Source organism: Oryzias latipes, chromosome 17 (assembly GCF_002234675.1).
Source record: "Oryzias latipes chromosome 17, ASM223467v1".
NCBI lineage: Eukaryota > Metazoa > Chordata > Actinopteri > Beloniformes > Adrianichthyidae > Oryzias > Oryzias latipes.
Genome location: NC_019875.2, coordinates 19,161,738 through 19,179,809, shown reverse-complemented (window position 1 = coordinate 19,179,809; position 18,072 = coordinate 19,161,738). Strand labels below are relative to the sequence as shown.

General features: G+C 41.4%; 3 protein-coding genes across 4 annotated transcripts; 2 read left to right on the top strand and 1 right to left on the bottom strand.

Moving 5' to 3' along the window:
* Positions 1 to 504: 504 nt before the first annotated feature.
* On the bottom strand, positions 505 to 6,312 carry LOC101167150 (THAP domain-containing protein 3). Of its 2 annotated transcripts, none has more exons than XM_011486574.3 (4): positions 5,880 to 6,312; positions 3,134 to 3,296; positions 1,402 to 1,565; positions 505 to 1,311 (listed from the first exon to the last, which is right to left on the bottom strand). In XM_011486574.3, the coding sequence occupies exons 1-4, from the start codon at positions 6,027 to 6,029 to the stop codon at positions 928 to 930; spliced, it is 861 nt and encodes a 286-aa protein (XP_011484876.1). In that variant the 5' UTR covers positions 6,030 to 6,312; the 3' UTR covers positions 505 to 927. The 2 variants fall into 2 exon arrangements, with proteins under 2 accessions (XP_011484876.1, XP_004079175.1); XM_004079127.3 differs by having other exon boundaries at positions 1,402 to 1,568; positions 5,880 to 6,304.
* Positions 6,313 to 6,529: 217 nt separating this feature from the next.
* Positions 6,530 to 14,065, top strand: toe1 (target of EGR1, exonuclease). The gene is made up of 8 exons (XM_011486573.3): positions 6,530 to 6,856; positions 7,138 to 7,178; positions 7,310 to 7,406; positions 7,984 to 8,142; positions 8,224 to 8,337; positions 8,549 to 8,697; positions 11,057 to 11,219; positions 12,962 to 14,065. The coding sequence occupies exons 1-8, from the start codon at positions 6,743 to 6,745 to the stop codon at positions 13,649 to 13,651; spliced, it is 1,527 nt and encodes a 508-aa protein (XP_011484875.1). The 5' UTR covers positions 6,530 to 6,742; the 3' UTR covers positions 13,652 to 14,065.
* A 1,135-nt stretch (positions 14,066 to 15,200) lies between these two features.
* On the top strand, positions 15,201 to 16,662 carry tmem53 (transmembrane protein 53). Its single transcript, XM_004079048.4, has 3 exons — positions 15,201 to 15,473; positions 15,645 to 15,748; positions 15,844 to 16,662. Exons 1-3 carry the CDS (start codon positions 15,419 to 15,421, stop codon positions 16,561 to 16,563), a joined length of 879 nt encoding a protein of 292 aa, XP_004079096.1. The 5' UTR covers positions 15,201 to 15,418; the 3' UTR covers positions 16,564 to 16,662.
* Positions 16,663 to 18,072: the final 1,410 nt, after the last annotated feature.

Here is an 18,072-nt window from a genome sequence, read left to right as displayed (position 1 = left end):
ATCTAACAGCAGCACCAAAGTTACACCTACTTAATTGAATTCATTTGAGATGAAAGTAAAATAACTGTCTGATAACGAGTTATTTTTAAGCTGACTTAACCAAAAAAAATGATTCATCTTAACTGAAGCAAATAATTCAGTTAGATCAAAGTAAAAAAGTTTATCTCTACAACATCCATACGTGGTCTTATCAGCCTTTCATGGTGGAAAAAGTATTATCTGAACTTCTTCATCCACTAAATCATCTTCAAATGGACACGCCATGCTGCTTCACCTCTCTGAAAACAAACTAACCTTCAACTAAACCTGCTCCAGACCAGGTTATGTTCAGAGCATGAGTTGCTATGGCAACTTGACATTCCCTGAAAAATACCTTAATTTCTGGAACCGAAAGCTGAGGTTATCCCCTTACTTAGCCTCAAACTTACTGTGGTAAATAGCATAACCTGCTTTCTGGAATACCCCCCTGGTGTAAACATTCCAAAAGTTATGAAAGAGTCAACATTTTCACTTCTGTTCAGGTTTTATTGTTAGACTTTAATTCCAGCACCTGTTCTTTTGCGTCAATATAAAAATTCCGTATTCAGTGTAAAGTGGTCCAAACATAGAACCAGAATAGAACGCTAACATGAGCAGCTCAAGAGAAACAAGCAGCAAATTCTACGATGCTTGATGCAATTTTTGTCCCCAAATCCCATATTTACAAACATTCGTTCTTTCAAATGACTTAATTAACTTTAGGGTTTTCTAGCTTTTGCAATGCTGGAATCACTACTGGATAAACTAGTGCCAACTGCGATTGTGAGCGTCTTACTTGACCTGAGCGAAGGCATCTCACAGACAGACATTTCAGCTCACAAAACTCCTTTTTCTGTTAAGGTCAAGGGAAACGGTGGGAAATTCTCCCACCTGTAGTTCCCATGCAGATTAAGACAAAACCCCTATTAGCTCTTCCTCATCATGGTCTCCAACCCTTTCTATAGGACTTTCGCATGAGGCCATGAATCCCAGATGCAGCTCATCCAGGTCCTCACAGTTTATGTCCGTTGTGACCATGAGCTTAGTCTCCACGCGGTTACACAGAGTCCGATAGGAGGGTAGGGGATACCCAATCTCTCTCAGATAGTCGTAGCCTTTGGTTCCGACAATACTGCGGATATTTCGAGCCTCCAGGATTGTCTCTGGGGACCAGACAGCTCGGCGTGAGCGCTTGGGGAGGGACAAAGCCCTGATCTGATCCTCATACAGAAAGCTCTGGAGACCCATCTCAATCCGACTGAGCCTATAGAGGCGCTTCTTCATCACTCTTACCTATAGCAAAAAAGAAAAACAAACGAACAGATGAGAACATGTAGTGCTGCATATTTAAACATACAGCAACGTGAACCAAAGCCCTCTTGCCTCTTGCTTTAGTCGCAATGTTTGCTGCATCTCCTCGTCCAGCTGTTTCTTCAGGAGCTCACACTCCAGGCAAGGATCGTGCTCCGCTGCAGCGTTCTCCTCCCCCATGCCAGGTAGGGGGGTGTGCCTGGCGTAGCCATGGTCTTTGTAAATAAGCTCCTTTTCTTCTAGACACAAACAACGTTAAACAACACTTTAGATGCACAGTGGAGCCATGATCATTCAGCAGAGGAGGTAAAGTAAAGCTACGAGCATACTGAACATATGACACGTATTCAAAAATGTGCTTAACGCGGGTTCATGAACGCACCTTTAGTGTTCACACTAGACAGGCAGGGAGGGTCTTCTTGTTTTCTGCATGTCTGCCACCTACTGTTGGAAGAGGCTTGGTGCAAAATGTCGTCCCTGTGCGAAACTTGCTCCATGCTTTTTCTTTCAAAGCTCTATTCCCATTTATGAAAGACTTCCAGAGTTCCAGGATTAAACTACAACTATTTATTTCTCCTTCATTATCAATTTTCTACATGTTGGGACTTCCGCGAATGAAAAGGGACGCCATTCATACATCACTACCAAATCTAAGTCCCTGATTGGTCAACGTTTGACCTGGTTAGACTTTCACCGACGTTCAATGTTTTATACATGAAGCCCAAAGACGGTGTGGGTACCGGATGTTCTCGGGTTGCCGGATGTTCTCGGGGTCCTTCAGGGTCCTTCCAATGAGTTATATCACTAGAGGAGACATCACGTGGTTCCTCATTGGAGGAGAGCACCGCCATCTTGGTGAGGTCAAGTTTTGAAGACCAAACCACTTTTTATAACATTTAATAAAGAGCTCTGTTTTTACTTTCAATCACTTCATTATATGAAAAAGAAGAATGGCTTGAAATTGCTTAGTTTTGTTCAGAAATACAAACTTCACGAGTACCCCTAACTTAACTAGTATTAGACTATTTAGATTTTTTCTATGTTCCTTTATTTTATTTTACTTATGTTTTTATTTATTTGTGTGTTATGTTCATTGTTTCTTTTTTCCCCTTTATTCTTTATTTTCTATGTTAATATATTATGTTTGGCAATGGTGACTGATCTTCGAAGCAATATTCATTACATTGTTATTGTTCGTTGTTAACGTTAATGTCATTGTTAATGTATGATACCGCAATTGTCAATAAAGTTTTAAAAAAAACTTAGCGACGTTAACTCATTGGTCGTGGCAACTTACAGCCAATCAAATAGTGTGACGTCATCATTGGTCGAAGGACCCTGAAGGACCCCGAGAACATCCGGTACCCACACCGGTCGTAGAAACTCGCATAGTTTGGAACACCGAGGCCGGAAACGCCCATTGACACGCGTCTGCATTGACTTTTCATTGGAAGTGGCTGCTTAAAACTCGCGTTCCAAGGCCGGTGTGACGGTAGCTTTTAACGGTTAGAGGTGAGATCCTCTGGCTGGAGGATCCCTGCTTTAAATCCTGGAACATGCAGGGTTAAACCCGGATGCGAGAGTGACCAGCTGTGTATGCTCCACATTTTGGGAAACCATTGTGTGCCCTTGAGCAAGGCACTTTAGCACAAAATGCTGTACAATTGGATTTTGGCAAGCAAAAATCTAAGAAGAAATAGCATTTCTTTTTGTGATTAACGCTCGCAGGACCATAATGTGTTCCTCTTTCCCACTGTCCATGAACTTAAATTCCTGACAGAAAACAGACGACACGCCGTCATACCTGGTTCATCCTTCAGTGGCGTCAGTCGGATGTATGGAGTGGTGACAGCAGGGTAAGGAGGGTTCCTGACACAGAACAGAGTGGGGATGGCGTTGGGCTTTAGCTTCTTGCGGCCGGCTGAGGACTTGGCTATTTCCTCAAACTGGCTCTGCTCAAAGTGATCCTTGAGAGGACACAAAAAATATTTAATTTAACAAAAGTGTATTCATTCAGACACACAAAACAAAGCATAAGCAGTGAATGGTAAAGCACTTGATTTGAGTCTTGAGTATATGGTTCCCAACGTTAAATCGAGTTAGAGTTTAGGTTTTTTGTAGTATTTTAGTAATAATAAAATTATTGATATTAATATATGGTGTTCGGGTGTGGGAGCCAGTTTAGGTGGGAGCCAGTTTAGCTCGTGCTGGTTTGCGGCGCCTTCCGTCCGTGAAACCAGGGTTCGACTCCGGGCTGCTCCCTGTTCCCTTCTCTACTTCTGTGCCGGTCCCAAGCCCGGTTGCTTTGAGAGGGTTGCGTCAGGAAGGGCATCCGGCGTAAAACATTGCCAAGTTTACCATGCGACTCGTTCGCTGTGGCGACCCCTGATGGGAAAAGCCGAAAGGGAAACATATGGTGTTCGGGTCCGTGGGACCCGTTTTCATTTTTTATTAAAAGAAAAATTATACAATTAATTAATTTTTCAAATTCAGACTCACTGGGCTTGGCTCATTTTATGTGAAGAACATATATCAGAATACGTTTTTAATGACCACACACCGTACACCCCCCCCAACACATTTCTATTACATATAAGATGTTCGGGTCCACTGGACCGCGGCTAATGGAAGTGTGGAAATTGATGTTTTGTGTACCTCCACTCTGTCCTCCAGCTGTCTGGGCCTGCTGTGTGTGTGTGTGTTTGTGTGTGACCAGTGAGAAAGAGAGAGAGAGAGAGAGAGTGGCAGAGAGAGAAAGACAAACTAGCTGCAATCAGGACAGTGTGGGACAAGTGGGTTTGCCGCCTGCCCCTGCTGTACAACCCTGGGCCAAATGTCACCATTGATGAACAGCTGATGCCATTTAGGGGCCGCTGCTCCTTTCGGCATCTAAACCTGCAAAGTATGGTATAAAGATCTGGGCTGCCTGTGATGCCACTTCCTCATATGCTTGGAATTTACAAGTCTACACAGGGAATCCTGATGGAGGAGCCCCTGAGAAAAACCAAGGAATGAGAGTTGTCCTGGACATGTGTCAGGGACTCAGTGGACACAATATCACATGTGACAACTTTTTAACCTTGCACAAGCTGGGACAGCAGCTCTTAAAGAGGAAGCTGACCATGGTGGGAACAATACGGAAAAACCAAGTCAGAGCTCCCACCTCAACTGCTGACTTCAAAGAACAGGCCTATCAAGTCTTCCAAGTTTGCATACACAGCTGATACATCCCTAGTATCCTATGTACCAAAGAAAGGCAAGAATGTGGTACTCATGAGTACACTGCACGGAGATGGAAGAATCTGTGACCAGGAACATCTCAAACCAGAGATGATCATGTATTATAATGCCACAAAAGGAGGGGTAGACAACATGGATAAACTGGTGACAGCCTACAGCTGCAAACGGAGGACACTACGCTGGCCACTGGTGATATTCTTGAACATGTTGGACGTCTCAGCATACAATGCCTTTGTAATTTGGATGGCATTGAACCCAGGGTGGAACAAAGGGAAGCTCCAGAAGAGACGCCTCTTCCTTGAGCATCTGGGAAAGGCATTGGTGAGACCACAAATTGGGGAAAAACAACATGTCCCCAGAACCCCAGCCTCTGCAGCCATCATGAGGAGGATTCAGGAGGAGGATGCTGGTGCCAGATCCACCCAACCTACAGAACCACAATTTGCAGAGCATGAAGTTGTGAACACCAGCAACAAAAAGAAGCGGTGCGAAGTGTGTGGACCCAAGATGGACAGAAAAACTCAATATGCATGCGGGGCGGCCGTAGTGCAGCGGCCGACCCATGATCATAAGATTTCAGGTTCGATTACCGCCTTGCACGCCCATGAGTCGAAGTGTCCTTGGGCAAGAACCCCACCTTGCCTCTGGTGGTAGGCGGCCGCCTGTGTTTGGCAGCAGAGCGGCCACCAGTATGTGAATGTGTGTGTGACTGGGTGAATGGGTCTGTGACTGAAGCGCTTTGTCCTTGTAGGTAGAAAAGCCCTTTATAAGTATACACCATCTACCATTTACCATCAAGTGCTAAAAGTATATTTGCAACACACACACACAATAAAACTCTGCCCATCATGTGTTGTATAGGCTAGTGGCTAGAAGGTCATGTGTTCAATGGGGCTGATGTGTTGTCTTGACTAATATGTTTACTCTATGTGTTCAGCTTGTGTTGTGCACCTGAATGGGTTCAGTTTCTGTGTTCAAATAAATAAAAGTCAGTAGTTTTGAAAACCCTTGCTTCACTTGAAAATTTGTTTCCACTCATATCTTGATTTTAATTGATTTTCTTTATCACGTTTTAAATAATGAGTTATGAATGTGATCTAACAAAGGTAAAGGGCAAATATTAACCAAATAATATACTGCTTGTAATTGGATGAGGTAAACATCTGTCGAGTATTTTAACATCAAAGTGTTTGATTGTGAGGCATAACCACAACATGCAACGGGTCCACCAGACCCACGAACACCGGCTGAGTAACAACAATATGAATACCACACAAGGGTTAAACGGGTTTTTTTAAATATAAACTTACTTGACACAGTCTGGAGTGAGGAGTCGGTTCAAAGTCACGTTGACAGTTAACCACCCATTTCTTCTTACGTTCAGGGTCTTTGGGAAACCGAAACAGCTGTTTGCCTATGTAGGACGAGTTAGAGCAGTGCGGTGCAGAACAGACACCCATAGCAAAAGTTATATATATAAAAAAAACACGAAAAGCTAAGGAAGAAACGCTTAAGTGAGTTTGGTCGTAAAGGTTTCCGAGCGTGCTTTTTTTCCTTTTGGCAAAATATTAACACAATAAAACCAAGCTAAAATAGGATTAGGTGCAATTTGTGAAACCAAATTTCTAGTCTAAATGAAAATTTAAAACGTAAAAGATTGAAAATATCGAATCCAGAATAAGCTACTGGAGTACATTAGAGCCAAAATGGCGTCGTCTTTCACACCCGCTGTGTTAGCAGCGTCACGCAAAAAGATTTGAAGGCTATCTATAATGCCTTGCTAGATGTGAAGAATTTAAACAAAAAAAGGTTTTAAAGACAATAATTTAAACAAAAAACTACACTTCTATTCTTTCAGGCTTTCATTGTTAATGATTAAATATTTATTTAAAACGTAAAATGAAATTCTTTTCTTGTTATTAGTCAGGCAAAAGCAAGTCAACTGTAATTTGCCAGGACCTTAAAACTCGTGTTTTCAATGTTTACGGTGCCGGAACGGTTAGCTTGAACATGTAGCAAAAAACAAACCCGGTAGAGAATATAAAGCAAAAAAGTCGTGTAAAAAGACGTTTGTTGCCAAAACTGTTTTACAAGGAAGCTTTGTACGTTAGCTAGCCTTTCGTGTTGTTGATTTTGTAACGAAAAACGTTTCAGGCGTGAAACTGAAACAAGCATGACTGATTCTCAGGTCGTCCCCGTAATTGATGTCCATAGCGGCAACTTTAAGGAGCTGTGGCCAGCTTTGGTGGTTGCAATCAAAACATCGAGCTTTATTGCACTGGACACTGTACGTTTTTTTTTACATGTTAGGTTTGGTATCGCCTAAGGTTGGCCAACACTGGTCCTCATGAACCACAACATTGCTGCCTGTTCCACCGGGGTCTTATATTAATATTCGGGGTGCCTAAATCAATCAGGTGTGTTTAGTCAATGATCAGGACGTGGAATCACCAAATCAGCAGCGAGTTGTGCAGGACAGTGGCTCTTGGGGACCAGGCTTTGGCCAACCCTCCTTACGGTTGAATAGTGTTTTGAGAACTGTGCAGTCATGTCAGACTTGTGTTGCAGGAGCTCAGTGGATTGGGAAACAGGAAATCCCTTCTGGCTGAGTGAGTGAAGCATAGTTATTCTAACATTTCTATGTAATGATCTGTGAGCTTGTTTGGTGGAATTTCAACTCTGCTACGTAACCATCCTATTTTCCAGGGTTCTTGCTCTGATAATTGCGGTCATGTTTCAGATCTATAGAAGACCGGTATAAGGCCATTTGCCACGCTGCCCGCTCTCGCTCCATCCTCTCCCTTGGATTTGCGTGTTTCAAGAAACTGGACCATAAGGTACAATATCTCCAGCTGTCATTTCCAACTTGCAAACACACAAAAAAGGTTTTTCTGTTGGACATACAATGTCCTGGGTAATAGAACATTAATGGCACTTTCACAGCTTTGTAACTTCACCATTTAATATTGAAAGGTTTTATTGTTTTTGGAATGTTTCTTTATGAGACCCAAAGAACAGTAATAGTTAGAATGCAAGTTTTTCTAGAAATAAATTGGAAAAATAAGAGCAAACACAATTTCGGTGGAAAATGGAATGGAAAGATGCTTTATTAAAACAGAAATAAATAAAATTAGGGTCATCACACATCTTTGATTAGGTTATTCTTTAGTGAAAATGTGAAGTGTGGAGGAAAATCTGTCAAGATTGATTCGATGCATTTCAACTAGCACTTTATCAATGTTGAGAGTATTTTTTTTTTTTGACTGCCCTGTTTATTTTGTGAATGAGACACTTGGTCTTGGAATTAAAAAAAAAGAAAAGAAAAAAAGTTTCAAATATGAAAGCACACTTCTCCTGTTTTGTCTTTGTCTAGTTTGTAAGTAAAGACCGTATTTCTTTCCCCTCCCACCTCAGAGTCCGGATTCATACCTGGTCCAGGTGTATAATCTCACCTTGCTGTGTTCTGAGGAGTACATCATAGAACCACAGTCCGTACAGTTCCTGGTTCAGCACGGGTTTGATTTTAACAAGCAGTACAGCCATGGAATCAGTTACTGCAAGGGCAACAACAAGGTGAGGGATGGCTTCCTGCCGCCCTGATGGGTTCTGAGTTCTGGCATTTGACCTCAAAGAAACCCTTTTCTTCTTTTCCAGGGAGGATCAGACGATCGGGGGATCCACATCCGGGCATTATTCACTGAACTGCTGCGGGCCAGAAAACCCCTGGTGCTACATAACGGCCTCATTGACATGGCCTTCCTTTACCAGGTGCAGATTTCATTTCATCCTCTATTTTCATTGCTCATTTGTAAATTCCTAACGACAACTTTTACAAATAATGGTTAAAATCATGTCTGACCTTCAGACATAGCATAAAATAACAGTTGAATGACAGTGGAGTACTTCTCGTGGTCCTATATGTTTCCGAGCATGCACTTGAAGCTGCTGATGTGCTGAAAGGTCTTTTTTTCTCTTTAAGAGTTTTTATGCCCACCTCCCTGAACGCCTGGCCACCTTCACTGCAGACCTGTCCGACATGTTTCCTGCTGGCATTTATGACACAAAATACATAACAGAGTTTGAGCTCCGGCTGACTGCCTCCTATCTGGAGTACGCCTACAAAAAATGGCAAGTGTTTCTTTTTGTTTTAACTCTTCAGTTTTAAAGTAGTTCTTTAGTTTATCTTTTATTGGTGTTTGTTTAGTCAAACTACATTCATTCCAGCATCGGCAACACGCGCTCAAACGGCCAATTCCATTAAAAAGTCTTTGTTAAAATGCGTTTCGGACTTTCTTGTTCAAAGTCATCGCATTCGCAAGTTTCTACGCAAGTTTCTACGCAAGTTTCTACGCAAGTTTCTACGACTTTTTCTGGCTCTTCGCACAAAACGCGCTGCCATTGAACCCGTGTTGAAAGGCTAAACCAGCTGAACTTTGACCAATCAGGGACTAGGATTTGGTAGTGACATATGGATGGCATGCCTTTTAATTAACAGAAGTGCCAACAGTTTGAAAATCGATCGTGGAGGAGAAAGGAATAATAGCGGCTTGTGCCTGGACAATATTATATGCACCATTAAATAACCACAAAGATTTTTCCATAGATGTAAGCGTCTTTTGAAAATCTTTGCATATGAAAAACAAGCTTTATATCAGGCCTGCACAATAAATGGCAAATTTATCGTTATCGTAGTATCAAGCTGTGCACGATGCATGTCACAAAAGACGTATCCTTAAATGTGCAAATACAATCTTATGGCAGCCTGAAGTATTTAATGAATCAAATAAATCAATTTATGCATTTGACCAATCGGATGGAGCCCTTTTATGTTAGATCAGGGGTGGGCAAACTATGACCCCTGGGCTGGATCTGGCCCACCTCCATGTTTTGTCCGACCCACTGAACAATATCAGAGACCCATGTTTTTTTTGTTTTATCTAGCCACACGATCAAGAACGTGACATTTTATTCCCCCCTTCTGCAGTCTGTGCTCCAACCTGAATCCCTCTAAAATCTAAACCGGGAAAAAGTTCATCTTTCCCGGTTTAGCTCGTTCTTTCAGAGCGATTATTGCTGCTTTTTTACAGAGCGCACCCTGTTCTGTGTCCTGATTGGCTGGAGACCCTGTCAATCAATCTCCTCTGTGCCATGTCTGCTGTACAGAAACACGGAGCTCTTCAGATCTACAGAAATCTGTGATCGATCAGATCTTTTTCATTCTAAGATCCTGATTTCTATGAAGGTTTGAGAATTTAAACAAGAGAAAAGGGTTAAAATGTTCATGTCTGTCTGAGAACAGTGTAGAAAGTGAACAGTGAGGAGTTTTACTGCCATAAACGTCTGTAATCAGACTCCATGGATTCCACCGATCATGGTTATTTTTAGAACGTAACTCCTGCAATAAACGAGGAACTCTGTTGTGGTGAAAAGGTAACGCACATACATGATTAGCAGGAGACAAAGAAATGTGCTTTTTTTTCATTATTACTGGATGAGAAACAGACGTGCAGGACACAGCTGCTGAGTTTGAGCGCAAACTGTGAGAAGTGTGAGGAGCTGCAGCCCTCAAAGTCTCAGCGGGAAAATGACGGGAGAGGATCCACTATTTATTGTTTATTCTTTTAAATAAATCAGTATGTTTTTCCCTGACTTTTTGTCTTTGAAAAATCACAGTTATTTGGTAGTTTTTATTTCCTAAATAGTGTTATTAATTTTATTAAAAGAATCATGAATTATTAAAAAGTTATTGTGGGGCTTTACAAGAAAAATCAAACAAGTTTAAAGAAAAAGAGTTCTTGTGGCCTCACAAGAAAAAAGTTTGGGGACTCTGCTCTAGCATCCATGTGGTGTTGGAAGATTAGTTGATTTTTCATTCTTCCTATCATTCAAACACCACATGAACGCAGCATTCCTCTAAGTTTTACATGGGGAACATCAAGCCATTGGTGCAATTGGCTCTAAATTGAGAACAAAGTTTTAACATAAAATCTCTAGAATGCTCTGTTTTAAAATATAATTTTCAATCCAAATGTTTTCATCCAGATTCCATGTTATTTCTTTCTCACTCCACTCATCTGCTGCTGGACCGGCCCTTCTATCCAATATCAGAACCCCATGTGGCCTGTCAGTCAAAATCATTGCCCACCTTTGTGTTAGATGTTCGTTCAATATGTAGACGAGGTTCATTTGGAGTATAGTTTAAGTTATGTTGACAGATATTTAAATTAACTGTTGCAGTGAAATGGAAATTATGTTTTTGGTTGTTTTGCTATTTGTTCATGTGTTGCCATTTATATTGTCATCGCAATATCGATCATTAATATCGCAGGTTTTCCTAATATCGATTGGGGTATTGATGCATCCGATGGCCGATGGTTATTAAATCTAAACCTGGGCATAAGTCATCTTTGTTTATGTTTGCCATTTCAGGAAAGCTCTTTTTTTGAATCATGTAGTGAATTTCTTCACCTTGCTCTTCTCTTGTCAGTAAGCTGGATAACAGCCGCGGTGTCAGCTCGGGAGCGCCTGGACCTCACCTCCACATTGGCTTCTGTCAGTATGCTGGTCACATGTCCACGTATGTGGATTACCGAGAGTGTCCGGCGGTGGCGTCCTCAGAGGAACAGACTGAAGTCTGCCAGCGCTTCTCTGTAAGATTTCAATTTGAGGTTTTAACACTTTTGGGCTGTTGCAACACTGAAATATAACCGACTGTTTAGCGTATGAGTGAACAGGGCAGCCGTGGTGCAGCGGTAGGGCGGCCGACCCATGATCGGAGGATTGCAGGTTCAATTCCAGCCTTGCACGCCCATGAGTCAATGTGTCCTTGGGCAAGACACTGAACCATTCCTTGCTGCTGGTGGGAGGTTGGCGCCAGTGTTCGGCAGCGGAGCCGCCACCAGCGTGGGACTGGGTGAATGGGTCTGTGACTGTAAAGCACTTTGGGCCTTGTAGGTAGAACAGCGCTATTTAAGTATACGCTATTTACCATTTGAACAAAATACAGGGGGAGGGGCTTGTTAGTAGGGATTTTTTATACCCATATTTAGAAAAACTAAATTGGCTTCTCTAGTAAAAATAGCTAAAAAGGTGAGTGAAGTTGATGGCAAATAATGGAAAATCTTCGTGTTTGTTTGATTCCGGAATCTACCATTTCCCTTGGCACCGCCTAAAGTTACGTTCACACCGCCCACTTACAATGAAAAGTCAACATGAACGCACGTTTCAGACTTCTGTGTTTAAAATTCTCGGGTTCCTGGGTAGCTGCACCAGTTTCTAGGTCCGTTTTTTGGGATGTACCCACAACGTGAACGCACTTCGCAATTTAAACCCGTCAGGGGCTCGGATGTGGTAGGAACGTTTTGATGGCGTTCCTTGTCATTCACGAAAATGCCAACGGTTTGAAAATCGATTGTGAAAGAGAAATTAATAATAGTGATTTTGTCTGGCTGGAATTATGACATGAATTCTTTTGTAAATCAGAATAGAGCTGACTTTGACATTTTGCTGACATGCACTAGTAGACAGAAGAAGAAGAAATAGATGAAGCAGCCCCTCCCTGCTTGGACTAGCGTCATTAAACTCACACATGCCCAGTGTGTCTGTAGTTTAAGACGGTGGTCCCCAACCACCGGTCCGCAGGACACTTGGCACCGGTGCCGCGGGAAATTTTGGCACCGGGACGCACAGAAAGAAAAAATAATTTCCATTTTATTGTTATTTTTTACGAAAAAAACGTTTTATTTTGAAAAGTGACCGGATTCTCTCTGTTACATCCGTCACACTTAATGCACGTCAAAGTCGCGACACCAAACATCACGTGATACACCCCGCTAAAATTAAACCCAAACAACCAAAATGAGCAAAAAACAAACTTCTTTAGAAAGTTGCTTTGACAAGGTGAAATGGTCCAATGAAGGGACAGAAGAGGAACCTCCACCCGCTAAAAAAAGGGAAATCTGCCTTTAACAGGCAGCGGTAAACGTGCCTTGCGTTGCACCTCAACCCCCCCAACAGTCCGTGGTAAACGTGTCTTGCGTTGTACCGGTCCACGGTGACAAAAAGGTTGGGGACCACTGGCTTAAGAGACACTATCCCAGACAATGATTCCACCTCCACCATGCTTAAATTCCATGACATCATTCTGAGTGCTTCACACTCACATTTCTATTAGTTCTGTCATAATAAGCATTTTTTTAAAACCTTATTGGTCTGACAAGAATAATTTTTATTCACTTCAAATTACAAAAAAATTAAAATATATGTATTATAGTATATTTACGTATCATACTTCTATGTCTAATTCAATGTTGAAGTTAAAGTGTTTATACTTGACATATTGCCAAGTATGACGTGCACAAAGCCTGATCTGTAAATACTTTGTCTTTGTAAGGCCTTCGGCTGGTGTCCCAACGGCACCAAGTGTCCATTATCCCACGACACAGACCTGATCATTCTCCAGGATGAGAAATGCAAAGACGATAAGAGAAAGAAGAGGAAGAGACAGCGAGAGAAAAAGAGAGGTGGAGGAGCGACTGCAGAGGGTTCTGCAGTTTTTGACGGCGCCCCTCTAAACAAAATACCAAACATGGAGGTGGATCCAGAAGGTGACAAGCAGGACACGACAACCGAGACACGGCGAGATGATTTGCCACATGGAGAAAGCGAGGCCAAACCGGACGAAGAGCAGAGCCTGAGCGCTGAAAAAGACGGCGGAGCGGAACTCCAAAACTGCCCGACAACGGGCACAGCGGAGGAAAGCAAACCAGAAGAAGGAAGCGAGGAAAAGCTTAGCGACCGCTCCGTCAAGGCCCAAAAGAAGAAAGCCGACACAGGCACGCATCGAGCGGGGTTCGATGCCTACATGACGGCTTATATCTTCGCTTTCTCCTGCGCTCTCTCCAAGAAGGAGGACTCTGAAGTTGGCGAAAATGAGAAAGAGCAGTCATGTCTTCCTGCTTGTCTTAATAAGGTCTATCTGAGCGGCAAAGCAGCTCCTCTCAATGTGGTAAAAAGCACATTCACAAAATCATCCAAGGCCCACTTGCAGAAGATGGAGATGGTGTGGGGTGGGAGCATGTAGTGCAGACACTCTGATTAGTATTAACTTTTCATTAAATAAAAATACAGGATTCCTCCAACGGAATAGGATTTTGGCACTTCTTTTTTATTTGGATGTCACTGCAAAAGTGTTTGGTTTTATTTTTTTACAAGCATTTTTGACAGAATATCTGCAAAGTGAAAGATGTTTATTCGATTTTGGCTGATATCATTTTTGCAAAGGGAATGACAACTAAATAATTTCATTTTTTCATCTATATAAGCATTATTCAGCAGCAAACATTTTATTAGCCATTGATTTACACATAAAGGTGCTGAGAAGCATGGTTAATTTTTAACATGTCATCAGAAAAGACCTGGTTTTGTTCAATTCAGCTGCATTTTCTAAAGATGTTAAAAAATGAAAATAAATGCAATTGGCTTCTGTTTTATTCAACTGTCATTGACTTTGTGTTGATATTTTTGGTTTGGTTTATCCATGGTATGTATATCTGGAAGAGTGTTAAAGATGTAAAAGCAAAACCCTGGAACACCAGAGCAGGTGCAGCTTTGCGACAAAACAAGTATTTTATTTTGAAATTTCAATTGGACATTGAATGTTATTGAAATTTAACTTCATGTTGTTATACAAAATATAGCACCTTAAAAAAACTTTACTCCTTCAATAATTTGCTTTAACTTAGTTGATTATTTTGGTTAGCAAAGTAGATTTATTACACATAAAAACACATTACAAAAAGCACCTTTTAGAGCAAGTGGTTAATTAAAGACTCATTAAGTCTTTTTGTGTTTATTTAATTGCCAATACAAAATTAGACTTAAAAAGGGACAAATCTGAGCATTATTAAAACAATAACATTATCCCGTCCTTTCAAAATAAAAAATCAATGGACATAGAAACCATGTAACATTTTAAACATGGGGAACAGATTATAAAAAATCTATATTTGTGCTGTTTGATGAAAAAACAAGGCAAAAACAAAACAAAATAAGACAAAGAAGACACACTTGCCATTCTCTGTTGCAGACAGACAACTGTCGCTCGAAGCGTTTATGTTGTAAAAGTCTTGAATCATCCTGCACTTACAGAAAAGCTGGTAAAAGATTTTCTTTTAGAAGCTTAGTCTCATTTGATACTTTAGTAAATAGGTTTTTAGTTTTTAAGAATTATTGCTTCTTTCTCTTTTTCAGCCTCCTAGCAAATTCAGTAATCTGCTGTTCTTTTACTGGAGTGTTGAAGGATGTTCTGTATATGTAATATTTGTCAATAAAGTTTTGTTTTTAAATAGCGTTTGGATGAGAGCGCGCGCCAGCAAAAAGCCATGACATTAAATTACACAACTATTATTTGACATGTGAAACTCGCTGTCTCTTAAAATTCTGGCATTAATATTTTTTTTCTACACGCCAATATTTTAAAATAGCACACGTACATTTTCAAAAAAGTATTAAAAAATCTTCCATTTTTTTTCAATAAATAAAATGAATATTATTGGCTGGTAACTTTTTTTTTCAGCAACATAAGAAAAATGAGTGCCTCGAGTTATGCTTTAAGAAAAAAAAAGCAAAAGTGCCACTTCCGGCTGTGATCTAGCGGATGTCAGTCTCATCTTAAAGCCACGGCTTTTAGCTCATCACAGGCGGCACAGTCGATCTTGTTGCTATCAGCTGGGATCCATCTTGCTGTGTCTCACACGTTTTTGAAAACCGTTCTTTTAAATTGACTGTTTTTAGATTTGCATAGATCGACCAGATGACAGAACGACAGCCGAAGCTATAGCATTTAAAAATGGCAGCCGACGACTTTGACTACAATATCGTGTTTCCTGACGCGAGCACCTCAGGTCAGCATGGCTTTTATTGTAAATAATGCATTTTTTTTGTTCGTTTTTGTTTTACTTTATTGGGACTTAGGTTTTATTTCTTCAGCCGGAAGGAACAGAAACGTCACCACAGATAAATGAGCTAGCTTGTTGTGCTAACGCACTGCTGTGTTATTATGCTGCTGGTTTCAGAGAGACACTGGCAGGGGACAAAGGAGCCAGTTGTGATCCTGCTGGGCTGGGCTGGCTGCAAAGACAAGCATCTCTCCAAATACAGCTCCATCTACAGTGAGCAGGTCAATAACTACAAATAATAAAACTACAAATCCCAGATCCCCTTTTTTTGTGTACAGAACCATCACACTTCTTTCCCTGTTTGTTTTACCTGTAGGGATGCGTCACCATCCGTTACACAGCTCCTCTAAAAACTGTCTTCATCTCTGAGTCTTTTGGCTACAAGGAGCTGAGCAACACGGCCTTGAAGCTGCTGGAGATCCTCTACGACTATGAGGTGGAGAATTGCCCCGTTTTCTTCCACGTCTTCAGTAACGGGGGCTTCATGCTGTACCGCTACATCATAGAGCTGCTGCAAAGCGACAAACAGTTCAGCTCGCTGTGCATCATCGGCGCCGTGGTAGACAGCGCCCCAGGTAGTGGGAACGTCCGAGGGGCCCTCCGCGCCCTGACGGCCACCCTCGGGCCTCAGATCAGCCCTTTTATAAGGTACACCCTCCTCACGCTTTTTGCGGTGAGCGTTTTCCTCTTGCGGGTGGCGTTGTACCCCTTGACCAAGTTCATTCACAAGAACCACTACGATGCAGTGCAGGACCGCCCCCCCCGCTGGTCTCACCTCTACCTGTACTCCGAGGCGGATCAGGTGATCCGGCACAGTGACATTGAGCGCTTCATGGACACTCTGAAGAGGAAGGGCGTCCCGGTGGACGGCTTCGATTTTGTTTCCAGTCACCACGTCAGCCATTTCCGGGATTTCCCTCAGCAGTACACACTCAAGTGCCGCAGCTTTCTGGCTGCTTGCATGAAGGACTTGAGAGGCCTGAACGAAAACACAGATGACTGCAAAGAAGACGACTCTTGGAAAGGAATTCACTGAGACATCGGAAATAGGATTGTAAAAGTGTGCAAAACATCTTTGCTTTAGAAGTACTGTGGAATGTTGGCAGATCTATAAAGATCCAGTCAGGTGAAAATTTTGTTTTTTGGTGTCAAATCATTTTTTTAAGCTATTCTAAAAGGGTTTCCAGTGGTCTTTTAATTATGATTATGCCAATTTGAGCCAAAATCAAAAAACTTCACCTCCCGCTAGCTTACAGCCCCTCACATCCCTAATCTAACATTACTGGTGGAACAAAAATTGAGAGAAAAACCGTTTTGAGCCAGATGCCAGCTCGGACGAGGAAAACGAAGATCTTTTTGTCATCTCCACCTTTGAAAAAAAAACAACTGCAGCATTTTGACTTTGTAAAGAAATCACCAGGGAGTGATCTCACACGTTTTTGCCAATACCAGTTTTGGGTAAATTAATTCCTTTAGTTGTTTTGTTACCATGTCAGCTGTTAGCCCCTGAACACACGTGACGTGTGGATGCAGAGCAGGGAGCCTTTGTCACAATTACAACAGCATTTTTTTTTTTCCCCCGTCTGCAACCATTTGAAAAAAGAAATACTCAAAAGGGCCATTTTGAGCTTCATTTTCTGTCTATATGTCATCAGAAAACTGCTCCAAGAACATGTTAAAAACACCCAAAACACAATTTTCATCAGAGTGGATCTTTAAAGGAGATGTAGCCTCTTGTTTTCCTCCCCTTTTTTTTCTGTAGCCAGCGGTAAACCTGTAACATTTTGTTCTCAATAACAAAGGAAAGCTTTTAATTTGAAATTTAAGATTTACTCAACTTTCCTGCAGTGTGTGGTTCAAGATTAGTCAGTTTCCGTCTTCCATTAAAGCATTATTTAATGAAACATTGCCCAACGCTGAAGCCAGACTGGTAATAATGTGTGATCAAGCAGAGAGCGACATTGTGGAGAACTTCTATCAGCACCCAAGGTTTTTATTGGATCTACAGAGTTCTCCTTTATGTTTGGAGCACACTCTCATCCAGAGTATATAAACGTGGTTCTCAAAAAATGACATCACTGGTCAAAGTAGTTAAAGTCAGTACCTCGGTCTTTCCAATTGTATTTTTTTTCTTTTTCAATTAAACAAAATAACAAAAAACTAAAAGACCACAGTGCATAGTGATTATGCAACAAGATTCGTATTTATCTGACCATTTTACATAATGACAGCTTTTGGGTGGGTTTGAAAACAAAGTGGTATAACATGTCCCCTTTCATTTTCTAGTCATCTTCTAGATGTTTTACTTATTTATTAAGGTTTGTAGTGGGTTTATTTTATTGGTCTGGCACAAAACAAAAGCTACGAGACTGAACTGTCAACAAAACATTTAAAAGGCCCTCAAATTTTGAAGTATTTTAAATAGAACTGCTAAATGCGATAAGTTGTGCTGACGTGCAAATGTATATCCTGCAATTATTAAAAGTAAAACGATGTTGGTTAAAAAAGTTCCTAGTGTTACAGAAGTTATTCTACTCTACTGTTG

Coding starts and splice junctions, on each gene's coding strand:
- LOC101167150 (XM_004079127.3), bottom strand. CDS start 6,029: ATGGGTGTCTGTTCTGCACCGCACTGCTCTAACTCGTCCTACATAGGC. Junction 1,569..3,133: donor GCCACTGAAGGATGAACCAG/GTATGACGGCGT, acceptor GTTTGTGTCTAG/AAGAAAAGGAGCTTATTTAC. Junction 1,312..1,401: donor CATTGCGACTAAAGCAAGAG/GCAAGAGGGCTT, acceptor TTTTTGCTATAG/GTAAGAGTGATGAAGAAGCG.
- toe1 (XM_011486573.3), top strand. CDS start 6,743: ATGACTGATTCTCAGGTCGTCCCCGTAATTGATGTCCATAGCGGCAAC. Junction 8,143..8,223: donor ACTGCAAGGGCAACAACAAG/GTGAGGGATGGC, acceptor CTTCTTTTCCAG/GGAGGATCAGACGATCGGGG. Junction 8,698..11,056: donor GAGTACGCCTACAAAAAATG/GCAAGTGTTTCT, acceptor TTCTCTTGTCAG/TAAGCTGGATAACAGCCGCG.
- tmem53 (XM_004079048.4), top strand. CDS start 15,419: ATGGCAGCCGACGACTTTGACTACAATATCGTGTTTCCTGACGCGAGC. Junction 15,474..15,644: donor TCCTGACGCGAGCACCTCAG/GTCAGCATGGCT, acceptor TGCTGGTTTCAG/AGAGACACTGGCAGGGGACA. Junction 15,749..15,843: donor GCTCCATCTACAGTGAGCAG/GTCAATAACTAC, acceptor TTTTACCTGTAG/GGATGCGTCACCATCCGTTA.